At 46.7% G+C, this 22,317-nt stretch overlaps 1 protein-coding gene across 1 annotated transcript in view; it reads right to left on the bottom strand.

Moving 5' to 3' along the window:
* avl9 (AVL9 cell migration associated) overlaps positions 1–22,317 on the bottom strand; it is a 90,640-nt gene that overhangs the window by 63,861 nt on the left and 4,462 nt on the right. Inside the window, exon 2 of the mRNA XM_033019166.1 lies at positions 9,112–9,232. Within this exon, the coding sequence (XP_032875057.1) occupies positions 9,112–9,232 (121 nt within the window). The remainder of the gene's footprint in view (positions 1–9,111; positions 9,233–22,317) is intronic.

The following is a 22,317-nucleotide window of genomic DNA, read 5'->3' on the forward strand; positions in this document are numbered from 1 at the left end:
TTTGACATTTCATCCTGGTAATGCCTCAATGACTATTGTCCTGTAGTACTCATGTCCACCTTGATAAAGTGATTTGAGATGTTAATAATGGCTAAAATCAACTCCTGCCTCAGAATTGACCTGGATCTGCATATCAGCACAACAGGTCAACAGCATATCTGTGTCTCTGGAACACATACATCAGACTGTCGTTCATCCACGAAAGCTTGGCATGCACCACTACCAAACCTTCCAAACACATCACCAAGCTCCAAGAGATGGGCCTCTATACCTTCCTTTGCATCTGGAAACCTGACTTCCTCATTAGTAGACCTCAACCAGTGCGGATCGGTAACAACATCTCCTCTCCATTGACCGTCAACACAAGTGCCCCTCAAGGCTGAGTGCTTCGCTCCCAGCTCTACTCTTACCCATGACTGTGCAGCTAAGCACAACTCCAATGCCATCTATAAATTCAGCAATTACATTATTGTGGTTGGCTGAATCATAGGTGGTGATAAGTCAGCATTTGAGAGAGATAAAACACCTGGTTGAGTGGTGCCACAACACCCCCCCCCTCACTGTCAACAATACCAAGGAACTAATATTGACCAGAAAAGTGATTAAATCAAATTCATGAGACGTGATCATCCACTTACACAGCCATGCTTTCCCTAATAAACTCGTGAGTCCAAATGCATGTGTATTTTGCCCCTCAGAATCTTGTCCAGAAAATTTCCTACCAGAGGTTGGACCTACTCATCTATAGTTCCCATGTTTTACTTTGTAGCCCTTCTTAGGCCCAGACATTGTCTTGGCTGTGTGCTTAGGATCTTTGTCCTGTTGGAATGGAAGAACTTTGGAACCACCAGGACTCTTCATAGAGCTGGCCGCCCGTCCAAACTGAGCAATGGGGGGAGAAGGGCCTTGGTCAGGGAGGTGACCAAGAACCCGATGGTCACTCTGACAGAGCTCCAGAGTTCCTCTGTGGAGATGGGAGAACCTTCCAGAAGGACAACTATATCTGCAGCACTCTGCGGCCTGGAGAGCTGCCCGGACACGCCGCCTCGGAGGGGAGGTGGGCAGCCTCAAGGTGAGCCCGCTCTTCCGGGGTCTCCAGCCTGGTGCTTCTCAGCTGCCACCGCACCAACTCCTCCCGGAAGGTGTAGAGGGCTGCCCGCCTGCTACGGCCCGGACACGCCGCCTCGGAGGGGACGGGGGCGGTCGCCGGGTGTGCCGGCTGCTTCAGGTTTCTCCTTTCTCCCCCCCTCCCCCGCTACCCGCTTACGATCGGAGGCTGCAGCGGGACCGGCTCCGCTCCTCCTGCTCTCCTGCTCTCCTGCTCTGCCATCGCGGGGTGAATATCCGGAACCTGCGGACACTGCCCCGGGCTCCCCGATCTGCAGACCTAAAGAGTCCATCCCCTTCCCGGGTTGGCCTGGTGAACGCCAGATCGCTGGCAAACAAGACTTTTATTTTGAGGGACTTCTTCTGTTCCCGGGCTCTGGACTTCCTCTGTGTGACAGAGACTTGGATCGGTCCTGGTGAGTGCAGCGCTTTTACTGAACTTTTGCCGGCGGGCTGCTCTTATTTCAACTCGCCACGGATGTCGGGCCGTGGAGGTGGAATTGCAGTCATTTATAAAAGCACTTTTAAATGCAAACAGTGCACTGCATTATCAACGTTCTCCAGCTTTGAGGCAACTTTATTTGAGGTGGGTCGCTCCGACACGGTGCTTTGTGCTGTCATCTACCGACCCCCCAAATACCACAAGGACTTTGTGTCTGACTTTTCTGAGTTTCTGGCTGGGATTATGCCCAACTATGACCGTGTCCTTATGGTTGGGGATTTTAACATACACGTGTGTTGTCCTGATAAGCCGTTGGCGAAGGACTTTTTAAGTCTTATTGATTCTTTTAATTTTGTGCAGTGTGTGTCTGGTCGCACACACGAACATGGACATACATTGGACCTTGTTCTCTCCTATGGCTTGCCTGTATTAAACTTGGAGGTCTGTGATAGTTTGTTTTCTGATCACATGCCTATACTGTTTGATGTTGGTTTTTCCAGTGCTGCAGTTAGACCTGTATCGTCTGCTCGGCGCTGTCGGTCCTTTAACCCTTCTGCTGCTGGCCAATTCTCTGCTGCATTCGATCAGCTCTGTGCCCCCTCTGCGTCCACTCCCCTTGGTGCGGAGGAGATTAGTTCTTGGTTCCACTCCTCCTGCACAACTATACTGGACTCTGTGGCTCCTTTAAAAACTTTGCAGCCCAGAGCTAAACCCGAGCCCTGGTTTAGTGACGCAACTCGTACAGCTCGACGGGATTGTCGCAGAGCTGAGCGAAAGTGGAAGAAGGACAGGCTGCAGGTTTCATCGCAAATCCTAAAGGACAGCTGGCGAAATGATCAAAATACTGTTAAAGAGGCCAAAAGATATTACCTGTCTAATATAATAGTGGCTAAGCGTCACGACCCACGCGTATTATTCAAAACTATTGATTCTGTTTTAAATGCCCCACAGCCTGTTTGCTTGGAAGCATCGTCCGAATTGTGCAATGACTTCCTGCACTTCTTTATTAATAAGGTCGTTTCTATAAGGGCTCTCATCTCAGCTCCTGCCTCTGACCCCTCTGTTCCGGCCCCATGCCTGGTGGCATTTGAAAAGTTTGTGCCTCTGACATTGTCGGGTCTAGAGGATGTGGTTAGGCATATTAAGCCGTCGGGTTCCCCCTGTGATGCTGTCCCTCCTCTTCTTTTTAAAGAGGTTTTCCCGAGTATAGGGCAGTCGGTTCTCGCCATTATAAACAGTAGCTTGTGTTCTGGGGTTGTCCCCATAAATTTTAAACATGCTGTAGTGCAACCACTACTTAAAAAACCAGGCCTGGATCAAACTGATCTGTCCAATTTTAGGCCGATCTCCAAGTTGCCTTTTATCTCCAAGATCATGGAGAAGGTAGTTTATGCGCAGCTGAAACTCTTCCTGGATGAGCACAATATTCGGGAGGTTTTCCAGTCTGGATTCAAGGCTATGCATAGCACAGAGTCGGCTCTGCTAAGGGTCTTCAACGACATCCTCCTGGCAAACGACTCAGGTAATTATGTGGTTCTTGTCTTGCTGGACCTATCTGCCGCCTTCGATACAGTGGACCATGGAATTTTAATTTCCAGACTACAGCACCAAGTGGGCATTTGTGGCAGTGCCCTGGGATGGTTCAGGTCCTATCTGGCAGACAGAACCATGCGGGTAAGCCTTGCTGACTTTGAATCCTCCTCCACTCCCTTGGTATATGGGGTTCCACAGGGCTCAATTTTAGGGCCCCTGCTCTTCTCCTTATACCTACTTCCTCTGGGCTCAATTTTAAGAAGGCATGGCATCTCCTTTCACTTTTATGCGGATGATAGCCAGTTATATATGCCACTCAGGAAAGAGGAAGACTATTCTCTAAAATCACTTCTGCCTTGTCTTGAGGACATTAAGTCCTGGATGGCCTTAAACTTTCTGGGACTTAATGAAGAGAAGACAGAGGTGATTTTGTTTGGCCCCAATGGCTGCCGTGAACCTCCCTTTGTTGACTTGGGTCCACTGGCAATGTCTGTAAAGCCAACCGTCTTGAACCTGGGTTTTAGGATGGACGGTGATTTTAAACTAGACAAACAAATAGGCGCGGTGGTTAAGTCCAGCTTCTTTCACCTAAGGAAGCTGGCAAAGGTGAAGCCCATTCTCGAGCGGGAGCATTTTGAAACAGTAATCCATGCCTTTATTACATCTAGGCTGGATTACTGTAACGCACTCTACTCTGGAGTCGCACGAGCTTCATTGGCTCGTCTCCAGCTTGTTCAAAATGCTGCCGCTCGCCTTTTGACTGGAACTCGAAAGAGGGAGCACATTACGCCAATTTTGGCCTCCCTACACTGGCTCCCAGTGCACTTTCGAGTTCATTTCAAAATTCTTTTATTTGTTTTTAAATCATTGAATGGGCTCGCCCCGCCTTACCTCTCTGAGCTGCTCCACCTATATGCTCCTGCCCGGTGCCTCAGGTCAGCTGATCAGCTGCTCCTTGAGGTACCAAGGTCTAAGCGGAAGCTCAGAGGGGATAGAGCCTTTTCTGTTGCTGCTCCGGCACTCTGGAACACCTTGCCGTTGCACATCAGACAGGCCCCCTCACTGTCCATCTTCAAATCCTCCCTAAAAACATATTTTTATTCTTTGGCTTTCGACACTGGCTGAGGCATTGCTCCTGTTTTTAGTGCTTTTAATGTCTTTTAATTTTTAGTGTGTTTTTTAGTCCTTCGTTGTACGGTTTTTAATGGTTTTTAATTGTTTGTAATAGCTTTTTGTTCATGATTTCTCATGTACAGCACTTTGTGGCAACTATAGTTGTTTAAAGTGCTTTATAAATAAAGTTATTATTATTATTATTATTATTATTATTACTCCACCAATCAGGCCTTAATGGTAGAGTGGCCAGACTGAAGCCACTCCTCAGTAAAAGACACATGACAGCCCGCTTGGAGTTTGCCAAAAGGCACCTAAACAGATTCTCTGGTCTGATGAAACCAAGTTTGAAATCTTTGGCCTGAATGCCAAGCATCACGTCTGGAGGAAATCAGGCACTACTCATCACCTGGCCAATACCATACCTACGGTGAAGCATGGTGGTGGCAGCATCATGCTGTGGTATTTTTCAGCGGCAGGAACTTGGAGACTAGTCAGGATCGAGGGAAAGATGAACAGAGCAAAGTACAGAGAGATCATTGATGAAAATCTGCTCCAGAGCGTTCAGGACCACAGACTGGGGCGAAAGTTCACCTTCCAACAGGACAACGACCCAAAGCATATAGCCAAGACAACACAAAAGTGGCTTTGTGACAAGTCTGTGAATGTCCTTGAGTGGCCCAGCCAGACCCTGGACTTGAACCCGATCGAACATCTCTGGAGGGATCTGAAAATAGCTGTGCATCGACACTCCCCATCTAACCTGACAGAGCTTGAGAGGATCTGCAGAGAAGAATGGGAGAAATTACCGAATACAGGTGTGCCAAGCTTGTAGCGTCATACCCAAGAAGACTTGAGGTTGTAATCGCTGCCAAAGGTGCCTCAACAAAGTACTGAGTAAAGGGTCAGAATACTTATGTAAATGTGATATTTCAGTTATTTCCTTTTAATTACTTTGCAAAAATTTCTAAACAACTGTTTTCACTTTTTTATTATGGGGTATTGTGCGTAGATTGATGATTAAAAAAAATGAATTTAATCCATTATAGAATAAGGCTGTTATGTAACAAAATGTGGAAAAAGTGAAGAGGTCTGAATACTTTCTGAATGCACTGTACTTTCCCATTAAATATAACTTCCCGAAGTGCAACACCTCACACTTGCCCAGATTAAATGCCAGCTCATTTCATCACCCATATCTGTAACTGATCTATATCGTGTTATACCTTTTCACATCTTTCTTCACTGTCAGCAACTGTAGTGGTTTGAAAGTCAACTCTAAATACATTAACCAACCCATTAACATTTTTGTCCACGTTATTGATATATATAAAATTAAAAACAACAGAAGAACCTGCGGAACACCAACAATCATATACCATGAGCCAGAAAAACATCTTCCACTGCTACTCTCGAACTGAACAACTAACCAAAGACCCTCTTCCCCAGCCAATTCAGCTTAAATCTTCAACTGCACTAGCAAACCTCGCTGCAAGGATGTTGGTCTCACTCTGGTTAAGGTGCAACCTATCCTATTTGTATACTTTCCACCTATCCCAGAAATGTTTCCAATGATCCAAGAATCTAAAGCCCATTCTGCTGCAGCATTCATTCAGCCACTCATTCATCTGATGTATCCTATTCTCATATTTCCTAGCTTGTGGCACCAGAAGCAATCCAGAGATTACTGCTATTTAAATGCCGCTATTTAATCTTTGAGTTCGACTATTAACCAACTGACTCCCATGGCTATCTGGACTACACTTCTTCTCACCCTGCTTCCTGCAAGGACTCCATCCCCAATTCCTCCGCTACGCCGCATCTGCACCTAGGATGAGGTGTTCCACACCAGGGCATCGGAGATGTCCTCATTCTTCAGGGAACGGGGGTTCCCCTCTTCTACCATAGACCAGGGTCTCTTCTATACCCCGTGACTCTGCTCTCACTCCCCATCCCCCCCCACTCGTAACAAGAGCAGAGTCTCCCTTGTCCTCACCTTCCACCCTACCAGCCGTCACATACAACATATAATCCTCCGACATTTTTGCCGCCTCCGACCTGAGCCCACCACTTGCCACATCTTCCCATCTCCTCCCCTGTCTGCTTTCCGCAGAGACCGCTCCCTCCGTAACTCCCTGGTCAATTGGTCCCTTCCCACCCGAACCACCCCCTCTCCAGGCACTTTCACTTGCAACCGCAAGAAATGATACAATTGTAGCTTTACCTCCCACCTTGACTCCATTCAAGGACCCAAGCAGTCTTTCCAGGTGCGGCAGAGGTTCACCTGCACCTCCTCCAACCTCATCTATTGCATCCGCTGCTCTAGATGTCAGCTGCTCTACGTTGGTGAGACCAAGCGTAGGCTTGGCGATCGCTTCGCCGAACACCTCCGCTCGGTTTGCAATAACCAACCTGATCCGGTGGCTCAGCACTTCAACTCCCCTTCCCATTCCGAATCTGACCTTTCTGTCCTGGGCCTCCTCCATGGCCAGCGAGGAGCACCGTAAATTGGAGGAGCAGCACCTCATTGCACCCCAACAGTATGAACATTGACTTCTCTAATTTCAGATAGTCCTTACTTTCTCCTCCCCTTCTCAGCTCTCCCTCAGCCCACTGGCTCCACCTCTTCCTTTCTTCTTCCCACCCCCCCACCCTCACATCAGTCTGAGGAAGGGTTTCGACCCGAAACGTTTCCCATTTCCTTCGCTCCATAGATGCTGCCTCACCCGCTGAGTTTCTCCAGCTTTTTTGTCTACCTTCGATTTTCCAGCATCTGCAGTTCCTTCTTAAACATTTAGCTCCCTTAATTCATCTTGTATGACTTCATCCCATCGCAAACCTATGTCATTGGTACATACATGTACCACTACTTCTAGCTGTTTACTTCCCCTTTCAGAATGTCCTGCAGCCACTCTGAGACATCTTTGTCTGTATCACTATCTCTCTCCCATTATTGTTTCTCCTCCAACCGTCTATACAGCTGTGTTCATCATAGTGTTCCAAACTGCACAGTCACAGCTGTTCTCTCCTGGGAGACCATACAATCCCTCACCACAAACAGTATCCAACTCAGTACATTTATCAGTAAAGGGAATAGCCACATGAAATTCTTGCCCTACAGTGGTCACCTATCTTCTCTCTTTCTGTGGAGTGACCTGCTCACTAAATGTACCACCCGACTGTATTCCCTGCAATGCAGATGATCCATAGCAAATCTATCCACAGCACTAACTGCTCCAGGCAGTACGCTTGATGCTGCAGCTGGATACACTACCTGCAGGTGAAGTCACAAGGGAAGTTGAAATGTCCCAAATCGCCCGAGATCCTGTTATCACAAAAGTCAATCTCCAACTAATTCAATTTTGGCTAAGAGCATTGGATACAGCAAAGGCTCTGGTTCCAGACAATATTTCAGCTGTCGTACTGAACACCTGTGCACCAGAACTAGCTGTAATTCGAGCCAAACCATTCTAGTATGGTTACAATACTGACATCGATACCAACAATATGGAAAATTGCCCAGGTGTGCCCTGTTAATTAGAAGCATGACAAACCCACCCTGTGCAATTACCATTTAGGCACAAGGAACTGCAGATGCGGGCTTACCAAAGAGGACAAAAAGTGCTGGAGTAATTCAGCGGGTCAGGCAGCATCTATGGAGAAGATGGATAAGCAACATTTTGGGTCTGGACTCTGCTTCAGAATGATTGTGGGAGGGGAATAAAAGCAGGAAGGGACTCCACAGTCTAAAGAAGAGTCCTTAACTGAAAAATCACCTATCCATGTCTTCCAGAGATGCTGCCTGACCAACTGAGTTACCCAACTTTGTGGTCTACTTCAATGTAGGAGGGACTCAAGGTAATGTCCCAGATTTAACCATTTTTAGCTGCTTCATCAATGAGCTTCCTTCCAAAGCTCAGAAATTAAGGTATTCATAAGGAATAGGAGAAGTAGGCCATTTGGCCCATCAAGTCTACTCTGTGATGACTGCAATATATTCAATTCCATTCTCAATTCCTAAGTAAATGAAGATGACAATGCCTGAATGCAGCAAGACCTAAACAAAATTCAGGCATGAACTGCTGTGGCAAGTAATCATCTAGCCACATAAATGACAGACAATATCCATAAGCCGACAAGTGAGAGCATTACTACCTATTCTTGACAGCGATTGACATTACCACCAATGAACCATCATCATTATGCTGAGCGTTATCAATGATCAGATACTTAACTGGACCAGCCAAATAATTACCGTGACTAAAGAAATTAGAGGCTAAGGTATTCTGAGGCAACTGACTCACCGACTGACAACCCAAGGCCCTTCTACTATCTATGTTACATCAGCAATATGATGGATGGGTGCAGCACATCTCTCTCAAGAAGCCTGACATCACCCACTTCAAAGCAGCCTGCTTAATTGATAGTGTAGGGAGAGGGAGACGCAGAAATATGGAAGCGAAACATCAAAGGAGACAAAGTTCAAGGAAAATGTAGATAGATCATTGTTAGCTAGGGGAAGGTGACAACAAATCATACAAAGATAAAATGGAATTAGAAAGACAGTCAGACTGGTCGGAGAACAAGGATGGGGAGGGATGGAGAGAGAGGGAAAGCAGGGGTTACTTGAAGTTGGAGAACTCGACACACAGAAAGATCCACATCAGTAATAATATCAAGAAAAAAGTGTTGAACAGTGCTGTGGGAAGAAGGCAAGCAGGAAGCTTGGAGAAGTCTTAACTCCTTTTTCACAAAGTAGCCAAATGAAGCACCTGAACAAGAATCGAGCAATCAGCAGGATGATAAAGTTATATTTCTCCAGAATACAAACAAGATCTTGGTTGAAGGAACTATCTACTGATATTAACAAACTACAGAAAGTATAAATATAAATAGATTTAATTTATATATCTCACCCTCCTGGTAGTTATGTGCTCCATCTGGCAGAGCAAGAAATGGAAGGTATTTCCATTCCTCGGGCAAGCTGTGACCATCATGTCCTTCTGCTGGAACCAACGGTGGATATGAAAATTCAACCTATAGTGTTCCAGAAAGGAAATTGAAATAAGTAACAGTAATATAACAACAATAATTAGTTTTAACAAATGATAACAATTAATTGACCACAATGAACACTGTCACCAGTCACCAGAACTATCTCTGATCCTATCAGTGATAAATATGTAAGTAAGGGACTTGCAGTACACAGTAGCCATTTATTGATAGCAGCTAGCAGCCCCATCTGTTTTCAGGGCACCTCCCCACAACACCAATCCCACCATGCACCCCATGGCTCTTTACCCTCATATGTCTCAGGACAATATTCATCTTTGCTTTGATATTTTACAATTTTAACATATCATACCACAATCCTTGATGGTGGTAAAGATGCAAAGCTATTTAAAATTAGGGCCACATTCTGAGAATCCAATGATTCAGGTCTAAGAAATCTTAAATAGCTGTAATTCTTTTAATAAAAATTGGGAGTTTCACCATTGTTACTAATGCCATTTCTTTATTCCCCATTTCTACTTCTCCAGCATCATTTTCCAATAGTTCAATGTACACTCTTGCCTCTCTTTTAGTCTTTATATATATCTGAAGAAAATGTTGGTATTCCCTTTTATATTATTTACCGCCTCCCCTTCATATTTCATCTTTTCTCCCCTTCCATTGCCTTTTAAGTTGCCATCAATTAGTTATATAAATCATTCACAATCCTCTAGCTTCCCATTACCCTTTGCACTATTATACGTCTTCTCTTTTACTTTTATGCTAACTTTGATGTACTTTGTTAGCCATGGTCATTCTCCCTTTAGAATGTTTCCTTCTCTTTAGAATGAACATATCCTGCATCTTCCAAATTACTCCCAGAAACTCCTGCCATTGGTACTCCATTCCTGCTAAGCCCTTTCCAATCAACTTTAGCCAGCTGCTCACACCTGATTTTTCTCTCTCCCTCTCCCCACCCCCCTCCCTCTCCCTACCTCCCTCTCTCTCTCTCCCCCTCCTCCCCCTCTCTCTCTCTGCTGTAGGTTGAATTTTATCATATCATGATGGTCACCTCCTCCTATGAGTTCCTTAACCTTAAGCTTCTAAGCTTTAAGAACCCAAATCCAGTTCGTTACACAATGCCAAATCCAAAATTGCCTTTTCCCTAGGAGACTCCACCACACACTGCTCTAAGAAGCTATCTCATAGGCATTCTACAAGTTCCTTTTTTTTGGGATTCAGTATCAACCTGATTTTCCGAGTCTACCTGCAAGTTGAAATCCTCCATTACCACTGTAACATTGCCTTTCTTACATGCTGATTTTTATCTCCCGATGCAATTTGTACCCTAGCTGGACCAAGATGTTTCAACATGCAGACAAATGAAAAGTAGGAGCCATAAACAAAAACAGTCACTAAAATATTATTAAAGGAATTTGTGAGAAACATCTTTACACGATAAATTATTCAAATATAGAAATTTCAATTTAATGGATGATGCGTGTGGTTAAATAGAACAGATGCTTTAAAGATGACACGAGATAAAGCTGAAAAACCTGAATGAAATACATATCAGGTTACATGAGGAATGGGAAGAGAAAACTCATGTGAAGCAAAAACCGACAGAGCAACTAGGTGAGTGTCCTCTCCCCATGAAAAATTGCTGAAGAATGATCATAAGAGAATTGCAATCAACTAACAAAGAGCCAACACATTCTTGCTTTGGAGAAGGTGCAGAATAGGTTTCAGAGGCTTCCTTGATTAGAGGGTACTAGTTGACAGAAGTTGGAAAAACTTGTGTCAGAAACTGAGGGAAGGCCTGGTAGAAGTTTATAAAAGTACTAGACCAAGTGCAGACCCGTTGGGTCTGTTCCCCCAACCTGTGGTTGCGGGGGAGGTGGGGTGTGGGCTGGGGGCAGCATGCGGCGTGACACACACTAACTACCACCCCGCACAAACGCTAACTACCCCCCTTGATATTATATTAATATTATTACTTTGCTCCTTTTACCCCATAACCACCCTATCCACTGACGCATAGCCCCAACTCGCAGGCGCGTCTAGAGAGGGAGGGGAGGGGGGTAGAGAGTGAGGCCAGAGCGAGAATAGGGAGAGAGACAGAACGGCAAAAGACAGAGGGAGAGGGGGGGTGGAGGGGAGGAGGAGAGGGAGGGTGGGTAAGGGGGGGGAGGGTGGAGTAAGAGATGGGAGGAGAGAGGGGGGGGGAAGGGGGGCTGAGAGGGGGGAAAGGGAAGGGGGGGAGGGGCGGGAAGGGAGTGGGAGAGGTGGGGGGAAGGGAGGGGGGAGTTGGAGGGAAGGGGGTATGGGGTAGGGAAGGGGGTGGAGGGAAGGGGGTATGGGAGGGGGGAAGGGGAGGGTGTGGAGGGGGGAAGGGGGTTTAGGGGAGGGCAGAGGGTTGGGGGAGAGGAAGGGGGAGAGAGAGAGGGAGGGGGAGAGAGAGAAGGAAGGGGGAGAGAGAGAGGGAGGGGGAAGAGAGAGAGGGAGGGGGAAGAGAGAGAGGGAGGGGGAAGAGAGAGAGGGAGGGGGAAGAGAGAGAGGGAGGGGGGGAGAGAGAGGGAGGGGGGAAGAGAGAGGGAGGGGTGAAGAGAGAGAGGGAGGGGGGGAAGAGAGAGGGAGGGGGGGAAGAGAGGGGGAGGGGTGGACGAGAGAGGGAGGGGTGGACGAGAGAGGGAGGGGAGGAAGAGAGAGGGAGGGGAGAAAGAGAGAGGGAGGGGAGGAAGAGCTCCGGAGGGCTCACACACACACACCCTCCAACACACACACACACGCACACCCTCCAACTCCCACACACACACACTTTTAAAAGTATACTAGACCAACTGCAGACCCGTTGGGTCTGTTCCCCGAACGTGCGGTTTAGGGGGGGAGAGATGGAGGGAGGGGGGGAGAGAGGGAGGGAGGGAAGGAGGGAGAGAAGGAGGGAGGGAGAGAGGGGGGAGAGAAGGAAGGAGGGAGGGGGAGGGGAGAGGGGGGGGGAGGGAGGAGGGGGGGAGCAGGGAGGGGGAGAGGGAGAGGTGGGGGTAAGGGAGGGGGAGAGGTGGGGGGAAGGGAGGGGAGAGGTGGGGGGAAGGGAGGGGGAGAGGTGGGGGGAAGGGAGGGGGAGAGGTGGGGGGGAAGGGAGGGGGAGAGGTGGGGGGAAGGGAGGGTGAGAGGTGTGGGGAAGGGTGGGGGAGAGGTGGGGGGAAGGGAGGCTGAGGGAGAGCCGAGAAGGGGAGGAGACAGCAAGGGCTACCGGAAATTTGAGAATCAATATTCAGGCCACCGGGATGCAGACTGTCCAAGCGGAATATGAGCTGCTGCTCCTCCAGTTTCCGGTGGTGCTCACTCTGGCAATGGAAGAGGCCCAGGACAGAAAGGATTCAGAATGGGAGGGGGAAGTTGAAGTGCTGAGCCACAGGGAGATCAGGTTGGTTAATGCGGACCGAGCGGAGGTGTTCGGTGAAACGATCGCCAAGACTACACTTGGTCTCAGTCTGAAGAAGGGTTTCAGCCCGAAACGTTGCCTATTTCCTTCGCTCCATAAATGCTGCCGCACCCGCTTAGTTTCTCCAGCACTTTTGTCTACCTTCGATTTTCCAGCATCTGCAGTTCCTTGTTGAACAATAATAACTCTAGTTTTGTGTAGGAAAGACTTGCAGATTCTGGTTTAAATCGAAGGTAGACACAAAATGCTGGAGTACCTCAGCGGGACAGGCAGCATCTCTGGAGAGAACGAATGGATGATGTTGAAGGTCTCGATCCTTCTTCAGACCCTGAAGACGGGTCTCGACCCAAAACGTCACCCAATAACTCTAGTTATCTGGATCTCTTTTTAGATCTCTCAATCTCCATCTCACGGGACAGGCCAGCCACAAAAACACACAAGCCACAAACTCCCACCATGCACCATGAAGCTTTCTGAAGCACGACTTCCCCCTACCAGAGGACAAAATCCTTAATCACATATCATCAATTTCCACGCCTTTACTTTCACCCACATTCTAACAGAACAAGATTAGATATCCCCAGGTCTTCCCAATCCCACCAGCTTCCGCATTCAATGGATTATTCTTCACGTAAACCTTACCACTTGCTGGATGGCCCAGAACTTCCTCCAACTAAATGACAGTAAGTCTGAGGTCATCCTTCTCGGCCCCTCGGACTCAATCAAAATGATAGCAGACAGTCTTGGAAGCCTTACCCCACTACTCAAACCTCACGTCAAAAACCTCGGCGTGATATTTGACTCAGCACTGAAATTTGACAAACAAGTCAATGCCGTGGTAAAAGCTAGCTTCTTTCAGCTTCGGACAATAGCTAAAATAAAACAATTCCTCCACTTTGATGACCTCGAAAAGATCATCCACACATTTATCTCCTCCCGCCTAGATTACTGCAACTCTCTTTACACTGGTACAATCTTCCCTGTCCCGCCTGCAACTGGTCCAAAACGCCGCAGCGAGACTCCTGACGGGCACCCGAAGAAGGGACCACATCACCCCGATCCTGGCCTCTCTCCACTAGCTCCCTGTGCGGTTCCGTATACATTTCAAGATCCTCCTCTATGTCTACAAAGCCCTCAATGGGCTTGCCCCCTCCTACATTAAAAGTCTTCTCACCCACCACTCCACCTCCAGGTCCCTCAGATCGGCCGACTTGGGGTTGCTGAATATCCCGCGGTCTAGGTATAAGCTTAGGGGCGACCGCGCCTTTGCGGTTGCAGCTCCTAGACTGTGGAACAGCATCCCCCTTCCCATCAGAACTGCCCCCTCCATTGACTTTAAGTCAAGACTAAAATCTTATCTATACTCCCAAGCCTTTCCTGACGTCCACTGAGCGAGGGCTATATGTATATATGTATGTAGTTTGTTTGTTTATACTATTCTTATAATAAATGTAAAGCACTTTGGCCAACGAGAGTTGTTTTTTTAAATGTGCTATATAAATAAATGTGACTTGACTTGACTTGATTTTCCTTTGCTCCCTTCTCCACTCACCAATTTGCCCTTATGTCTCCCCAATAATGGCACTTTTCCCATGCAAGCACGGGAATTGCAACACCTATCTTTTTTTCACCATCCAGGGACCCAAAGAGTACCTTTCCACGTGAAGCAGAGATTCACTTGCACTTCTTCAAATTAGTTTAATGCATTCTGTGATCACAATTTAGTCTCCTTTAGGTAGACGAAAGTGCTGGAGAAACTCAGCGGGTGCGGCAGCATCTATGGAGCGAAGGAAATAGGCAACGTTCCGGGCTGAAACCCTTCTTCAGACTCATTTAGTCTTAGTCTTCTTTACACTGGCAGACCATTGATCTGTTCAATCCACAGAAGCAGCCCGTTTGGAGTAACCCGTCACTTTTTAATTACCATACCTCTCCAACCCCGCCCAATCTGTCTGTAGCCTCCTGCATTGATGCAATGAAACCCAATGCAAGCTTGAGGAACAATATCTAATCTTCCATCTGGACACACTCAGTGTCATATTCTCCAATTTTAGATTATGCAGTCTTTCTGGATCTATTACTGACACATCCAGGATGATGTGGACTGAGACCTACATTTTTTTCTTGCAGAGAATTGTGTGTTTGAAACTCTCTTGCTCAAAACAACTGTGTGAAAAAAAGCATTTGAATATTTTTTAAGGCAGTTGTAGATAATGGGGGGTGTGGAAGATGACTGGCGATAATAGGGAAATTGGAGTTAAGTTTATAATTGTATTTGCCTAATCATTATTAAACAGTGAAGGTTGGTTGTGGGACCCGGGGGACATATTCCTCTTTTACACATGTATGTATGTAAAGTTAGGATGTGGGCTTCCTGCACAATTTAAAGGCAGTGGGCAATCTGGATCAGGGTAGGCTGTGACCGGAAGATTCAAGGACAAAGACTTTCTTAAGAAGCTGCACTTATGCTCAAGCACATAAGGAGGCTCTCAAAAGCAGATAGCTTCTTGACAATGCAGCCCCACTTTTACATTGACGACTGCTTTGGGGCCACCTCCTGCACCTACACACAACTGACTGACTTCATCCACTTCACCACCAACTTCCATCCGGCACTCCAATACACCTGGACGATTTCCGACACTTCCCTACCATTCCTTGACCTCACCATCTCCATCGCAGGGGACAGACTCCTGACCGACACACATTACAAACCCACTGACTCACATGGCTATCTGGACTACACGTCTTCCCACCCTGCCCCCTGTAAAGACTCCATCCCCTACTCCCAATTCCTCCGCTTACGCCGCATCTGTTCCCAGGATGAGACATTCCACACCAGGGCATCGGAAATGTCCTCGTTCTTCAGGGAACGGGATTCCCCTCCGCCACCATAGATGAGGCTCACACCAGGGTCTCATCCATACCCCGTAACACTGCTCTCTCTCCCCATCCCCGCACTCGCAACAAGGGCAGAGTCCCTCTGGTCCTCACCTTTCACCCCACTAGCCGCCAAATACAACACATAATCCTCCGCCATTTCTGCCACCTCCAACGTGACCCCACCACTCGCCACATCTTCCCATCTCCCCCCAAGTCTGCCTTCCGCAAAGACCGCTCCCTCCGCAACTCCCTCGTCAATTCTTCCCTTCCCTCCCGCACCACCCCCTCCCCGGGGACTTTCCGTTGCAACCGCTAGAAATGCAACACCTGTCCCTTCACCTCCCCCCTCGACTCCATTCAAGGACCCAAGCAGTCGTTCCAGGTGCGACAAAGGTTCACCTGTATCTCCTCCAACCTCATCTACTGCATCCGCTGCTCTAGATGTCAGCTGATTTACATCGGGGAGACCAAGCGTAGGTTGGGCGATCGTTTCGCCGAACACCTCCGCTCAGTCCGCAATAACCTACCTGAACTCCCGGTGGCTCAGCACTTCAACTCCCCCTCCCATTCCCAATCCGACCTCTCTGTCCTGGGTCTCCTCCATTGCCAGAGTGAGCAACAGCGGAAATTGGAGGAACAGCACCTCATATTCCGTCTGGGGACCTTGCGTCCCTATGGCATTAACATTGAATTCTCCCAATTTTGCTAGCCCTTGCTGTCTCCTCCCCTTCCTTAACCCTCTAGCTGTCTCCTCCCACCCTCCCATCCGCCCGCCCTCGGGCTCCTCCCCCTCCTCCCCTTTTCCTTCTTTCTCCCACCCCCCATCAGTCTGAAGAAGGGTTTCGGCCCGAAACGTCGCCTATTTCCTTCGCTCCATAGATGCTGCTGCACCCGCTGAGTTTCCCCAGCAATTTTGTGTACCTTCGATATTCCAGCATCTGCAGTTCCCTTTTGAACACTTTGCCCACTTTTTATTTGCTGCTTGTAGCCCACATTACAACTGAAAATGGCAGCACCCGTGCACTCACTAGATACCAGAAACATTTGTGCTTAGATTTGACCAATTACTATAAGGGAAGCAAGTCATGTATTTGTAAAATAATTTTATTTTAAATCTTTTCAGAAAGATCAGACATTTAAAAAGTGTATGTATCTTAAACATAAATTATACAAATAGTTTCAAGTGTTATTTCATAAGCCACTAAATAATGACAGGGAGATCCAGGAGTAAATCTGTAGGGAAGCTAATACACAAAAACTAAGATGGTGATACAGAGGTGACTTTAACAATTCTAGTAATAATTTGAATGGTGTGAGAGTGAGCATCAAAAAGGAATTTCTATGATTTTTTCACAGAACTCCTTTATCAATATGTTTTTATTGGTTTATTGTCACATGAATCGATACAATGAAATGCTTTGTTTTCATGCCATCAAGTCATATTACACTACACATGTCCAAACTGGCCATCAACCAAATACAAAGAAAAAAACACCTGTGTGCAGAATAGAGTATTACAACATTATAGCATTAGTCACAGAGGAGTCACGCAGGCTCTGTAATGAGGTAGGTTGGAAGATCGTGGCAACATTCTAGTTTATGGTAGGACTGTTCAATAATCTGATAAAAGTGGAAAGAAACTGCTCCTGAATCAGGAGCACTTACTTTCAAGCTTTTGTATCTTCTGTCTGAAGGGAGAGGGGAGAAAGGGGAATGACCGGGGTGAAAAAAGTCCTTGACAATAGCAAGAAAGTGCAACAAGAAAGCATATCTGGATCTAGCTCTCGGAAATGTGATGGACAAGGTACACTTAGCATGAGTGAAAATACTTGTGAACAAATTACCATGCAACATTAATTTTTAATTAGGTAGAAGAACAAGGAGCAATCTAAAGTTAAATCTTTTAATTAGAGAATGGATAATTTCAGTCCAGTCTTAAATGTGCATGAACATTTCTCTAATAATATTCAGTAGCAGATGAATAAAGTATAGTTTGAAGAGAAAAAAAATAGCAACAATTAGTTCAGAGATATTAAGTCCAAGATAAACCAGAAATGCTGGTTTTGAATCAGAGAAACGAACAGATAAATAAACAACTAATTATTATGTTGAAACAAGGAACTGCAGATGCTGGTTTACAAAAAAAGAGTAATTGAAAAAATAATATGATTCAAAACCAGTTTACACCTCAGAGCCATGAGCTCTGTCAATAACTATTCCCTTGCAAACAAAAAGATCATAGGGGAAATGGCACTGAAACAGGCCCTTGGTCCAACTTGCCCATGCCAAAATTGGTATACTGGGAGTATACAAGTCTGCATTTGGTGCAGAGCCCTCTATACCCTACTCACCCAAATGTCCAAATCTCCTTTAAAAGTCATTCAAGTATCCATTTCTATAGTTTCCTCTGGCAGCTCATTCCAGATAGGGATTACCCACCAAGTTAAAAAGTTGCCCGAGGACCCTTTTAAATTTCGCCCCTCTCACTTTGAGGCAGTGCCCTCTAGGTTTAGAATCCTCTACCCATGCAAAAAAAAAAACCGTTTGCTCTATCCATGCCCCTCATGTTCTTGTATACCTTAATAAGGTCACCCCTTAGCCTCGAGTGCTCAAAAGAAACATTGAGACAGACTATCCAAACTCTCCCTATAACGCAAGACCAGGTAACATCCTGATGAATGTCTTTGGCACCATTTCCAAATTAATGACATCCTTTCTGTAACTGGGCACAGAACCACACGCAGTACTTTAAATGTGGTCTCACTGTGACTTGTACAGCTGCATCATCATTTCTCAACTTTTGTGCCCAATATCCTTCCAAATGAAGGCAAGTACGCCAAACACCCTCTTCACCACACTGTCAACTTTCAGGGACCCATGCACCTGCACTCCAAGATTTCTCGTCTCTGCAGCTCTCCATGGCTCTATCATTTACCGTGTAAATCCTGCCCTGGTTTGACATATCAAAGTACAACACCTCACACTTGCCAGAGTTCAATTCCATTTTCCATTCCTTGACCCAGATCCTGTCGCAAAATGAATTATCCTTCCTCAGTGTCCACTAAATCAATAATTTCAGTGTCATTTGCAAATTTGCTAAACCTTTGAACTATCTTCAATTGGACTTTATCGGGCTTCAATGGTACATCTTGCGCTAAAAGTTGTATCCTTTATCTGTGCACTTGTGGATGGCTCGATTGTATTCATGTACAGTCTTTTCTTTGACTGGAAAACACTCAAATAAAAGCTTTGCATTGTACCTCGGCAGTACACGCAACAATAATAAACTAAATTAAATAAATACTATGGACCTAGCTCCGACTGCTGCACTCCACTGGTCACAGGCCTCCAATTAGAAAAACAATCCTCCATAACCACCTCCATAACGATCCTGCCTTCACAGCTCTCTGGTACAGGGAATTCCAAAGAAACACAATCCTCTGAGAAATCCCTTAAATGTGCAATCCTGTACAGGCTGTGCCCAGGCAATGACTGTGTTCCATTTTTAGAATATGCATAAGCCAATTTTGCCCTTAAGTTGCAAACTACACGATGAAAACAACATTATGTCCTCCATGAAAATACTTGTCAACTATTTGAAGCCTTCCATCAAGAAATACTCGTCAACTCTTTCCTCCTAGCTGGTGTTCAATTCAACTTGACACTTTCTTTTGAATGCTAAGGGTTTTTATTTTCTTGTACACTAAAGTAATATGATCATTTCAAAAGGTGATCATTTTTGCATAAGCCATTTGGTCTCTCGGTATTTTGTAAACAAATCCACAGCAAAGTAGAGGTGTTATCCTCCGTGCACCGGCCAATATTTAGTCCTGACATAATATTAAAAGTAAATTACCAAAGCATTATCACAATATCTTCCGTAGGAACTTTCTTTACATAAATTTGTTGATGCATTTCCTACATTACACTTCAAAAACAATTTGCTGGAAAGTGCTATATTTCTGCACATTTTGTACGATTCTATGGTTTATGATTGTTGAAATATTTTTGAATAAGAGGTTTGCTAAAATAGTATTGTGCATTTCTGCATGGAAATAAACCTACCTAAAGACAATAGGTGCAGGAGTAGGCCTTTCGGCCCTTCGAGCTAGCACCGCCATTCAATGTGATCATGGCTGATCATCCACAATCAGTACCCCATTCCTGTCTTCTCTCCATATCCCTAAGAGCCCTATCTAGCTCTCTCTTGAAAGTATCCAGAGAACTGGCTCCGCCGCCCTTTGAGGCAGAGAATTCCACAGACTCACAACTCTCTGTGTGAAATAGTGTTTCCTCATCTCCATTCTAAATGGCTTACCCCTTATTCTTAAACTGTGGCTCCTGGTTCTGGACTCCCCCAACATCGGGAACATGTGTCTTGCCTTTAGCATGTCCAAACACTTAATCTATATTACTAAATCTCTGTTCTTGACCGCTTTTGGCCGTCTGTGCTGCGATTTCCGAGAAAACGCCGCCACCTACGGCCGTCATTTTTGGCCACCTCGCTCAGAGCCCCCCTCCGCCGCATGTGTGCCGAGGATATTTCCCGTCGATGAAAAATGACAGAGATATTAATGTTTTTACAAAATTCACCATTCTCTCTGCTGCCCCTGCTGGAGGGAGGGGGACTATAAAACCAGGAAGTGGTGTGCCTCAATTAGTCTCTGCAAGATGGAGCTCTGTCAATTAGTCTCTGTCACTGAGCTCTGAATGACACTGAACAAATGTCTACATCACTGTGAGTGCCCTTAATGTGGTTTGAAAATGAATATATGGTTAGTTTGAAGTAAAAAAGCACTGCCTGCAATTGGTTGTTTGGGGTTGGGTTGAAGTAAAAAGGCACTCTCTCTCTCTCTCCCCCTCCCCCTATCCTTCTCTCTTTCTCTCTCTCTCCCCCGTCTCTCTCCCTTTCTCTCTCACTCTCCCCTCCTCTCCTCCCCCCCCGTCTCTCCCCCCTCTCTCCCACCCCTCTCCTCCCTCCCCTCTCCCCCCTCCCCCTCCCCCCCCTCTCCCCCAACTCTCCCCCTCCCCCTCTCTTGTTCCCCTCCTCCATCCCTTCCCCCACTGTCCCTCCCCTAAACCTCCCTCCCCTCCACACACCCCCTCCCCCTTCCCTCCCCCTCCCCTCTCTTCCTCTGCTCCCCACCTCTCCCCCTCCCTCCACCCCTCTCTTTCAGCGGCACCACTCCCTCTCCCCTTCCCCCCTCTCTCTCCCCTCCCCCCTCCATACCTTCCCCCACCCTCCCTCCCCCTCCCCTAAACCCCCTCCCCTCCACACCCCCTACCCTCAACCCTCCCATCCCCCCCTCCCTGCTCCCCACCTCACCCCCCTCTCAGCACCCCCCTCACTCTCCCCCTCACTCTCACCCCTCTCTCTCTCTCCCCCCTCCTCCACCTTTCCCCCCTCACCCACCCTCCCTCTTCTCCTCCTCTCCACCCCCCTATCCCTCTTGCCCCTCTCTCTGTCTCTGCCCCTTCTCTCTCTGCCATCACCCTCTACCCCCCCCCCCCCTCCCTCCTCTCTCTGGATGTGAATGCAAGTTGGGGGCTATGCGTCAGTAGATAGGGTGGTTATGGGGTAAAAGGAGCAAATTAATAATATTAATATAATATCAAGGGGGTAATTAGCGTGAGTGCGGGGGGGGAGGGGATAGTTAGTGTGTGTGACGCTGCATGCCGCCTCCCCCCCACAACCGCACGTTGGGGGTACAGACCCAACGGGTCTGCACTTGGTCTAGTATTCTTATGTTTCAATAAGATGCCCTCTCATCCTTCTAAATTCCAGAATATATAGAAGCCCTAGACAATCTAGAACCAAAGGACATATGCTCAAGGCGATGGGGGGGGGGGGGGGGGGTATGATTCAATAAGCGAATTTGGTACCTCGCGTGTGCAATGAATCATGGAATTTGTCAAAGGGCATTCAGGATAAACAAAGAATCGAGAATCTTTTCCCATCTTCAAACTATGAAAACATTTTCTTTGGCATCAACACAAGGTGAAGATCAAGAATGTTTTCATAAATTTCAGAGGGGTCTTGGATACTTTCTCATGCACGTTATATTTTAATACCCACACTACATGTCTGTCCTCTCCAGATTCTACTAAATAAAGTATATTTATTGACAACACTGTGTTACCCAAGGAGTTGGAGATATTGCAAGGCATAGTGCTTTCGATCAATGGTCTACTCGAGAGGAAATTTACACATGAAAGTTATTTTGAAGGTGAAGGGAATCAGGTCGAGTCTGGCATCACCTGCCAAATCACTGCAGGTGGTCACTGAGTAACCACCTAGCTGCCTGGCTCCAGCAGCAACTATCCCCACAGAGGCCAAAGTCAGGCAGCAACTATCCACACTGGAGAGGTTGCGAACACCATCCCCCTCAACCATGTGCAAATGTGAACAGCTCTCTGTGGGGCGAGGGTGGGATGGAACACCCTATCTATCTCCGCACGCAGGTCGTTAGGTCCAAAGTCCACGAGGCAAAGTGGGGAGACCTGTGACTTGGGTGAAACAGCAGCTATGCTGGACATTTGGTGCAATAAAAAATGGTTGTTATTCATCATCACGATCTCGCTCACTCACCGAGGCGGGTCTGCAAACGTCCAAGGAAAAGCCAATACAACCACCAAAATGACCATAGTTTTGTACAAATGAACCATGAATACACCTAGTTAATAGTTTCAAAGCAGTATTTTCTTACCTCGAAGCTAAACTGGAAAATACGTATGAAACGCAGTTCAAAACAATTATCAATCGTAATGTACACACAGCTCAGCTGACGAGAATGTTTATCCA

Source organism: Amblyraja radiata, chromosome 4 (assembly GCF_010909765.2).
Source record: "Amblyraja radiata isolate CabotCenter1 chromosome 4, sAmbRad1.1.pri, whole genome shotgun sequence".
Lineage (NCBI taxonomy): Eukaryota > Metazoa > Chordata > Chondrichthyes > Rajiformes > Rajidae > Amblyraja > Amblyraja radiata.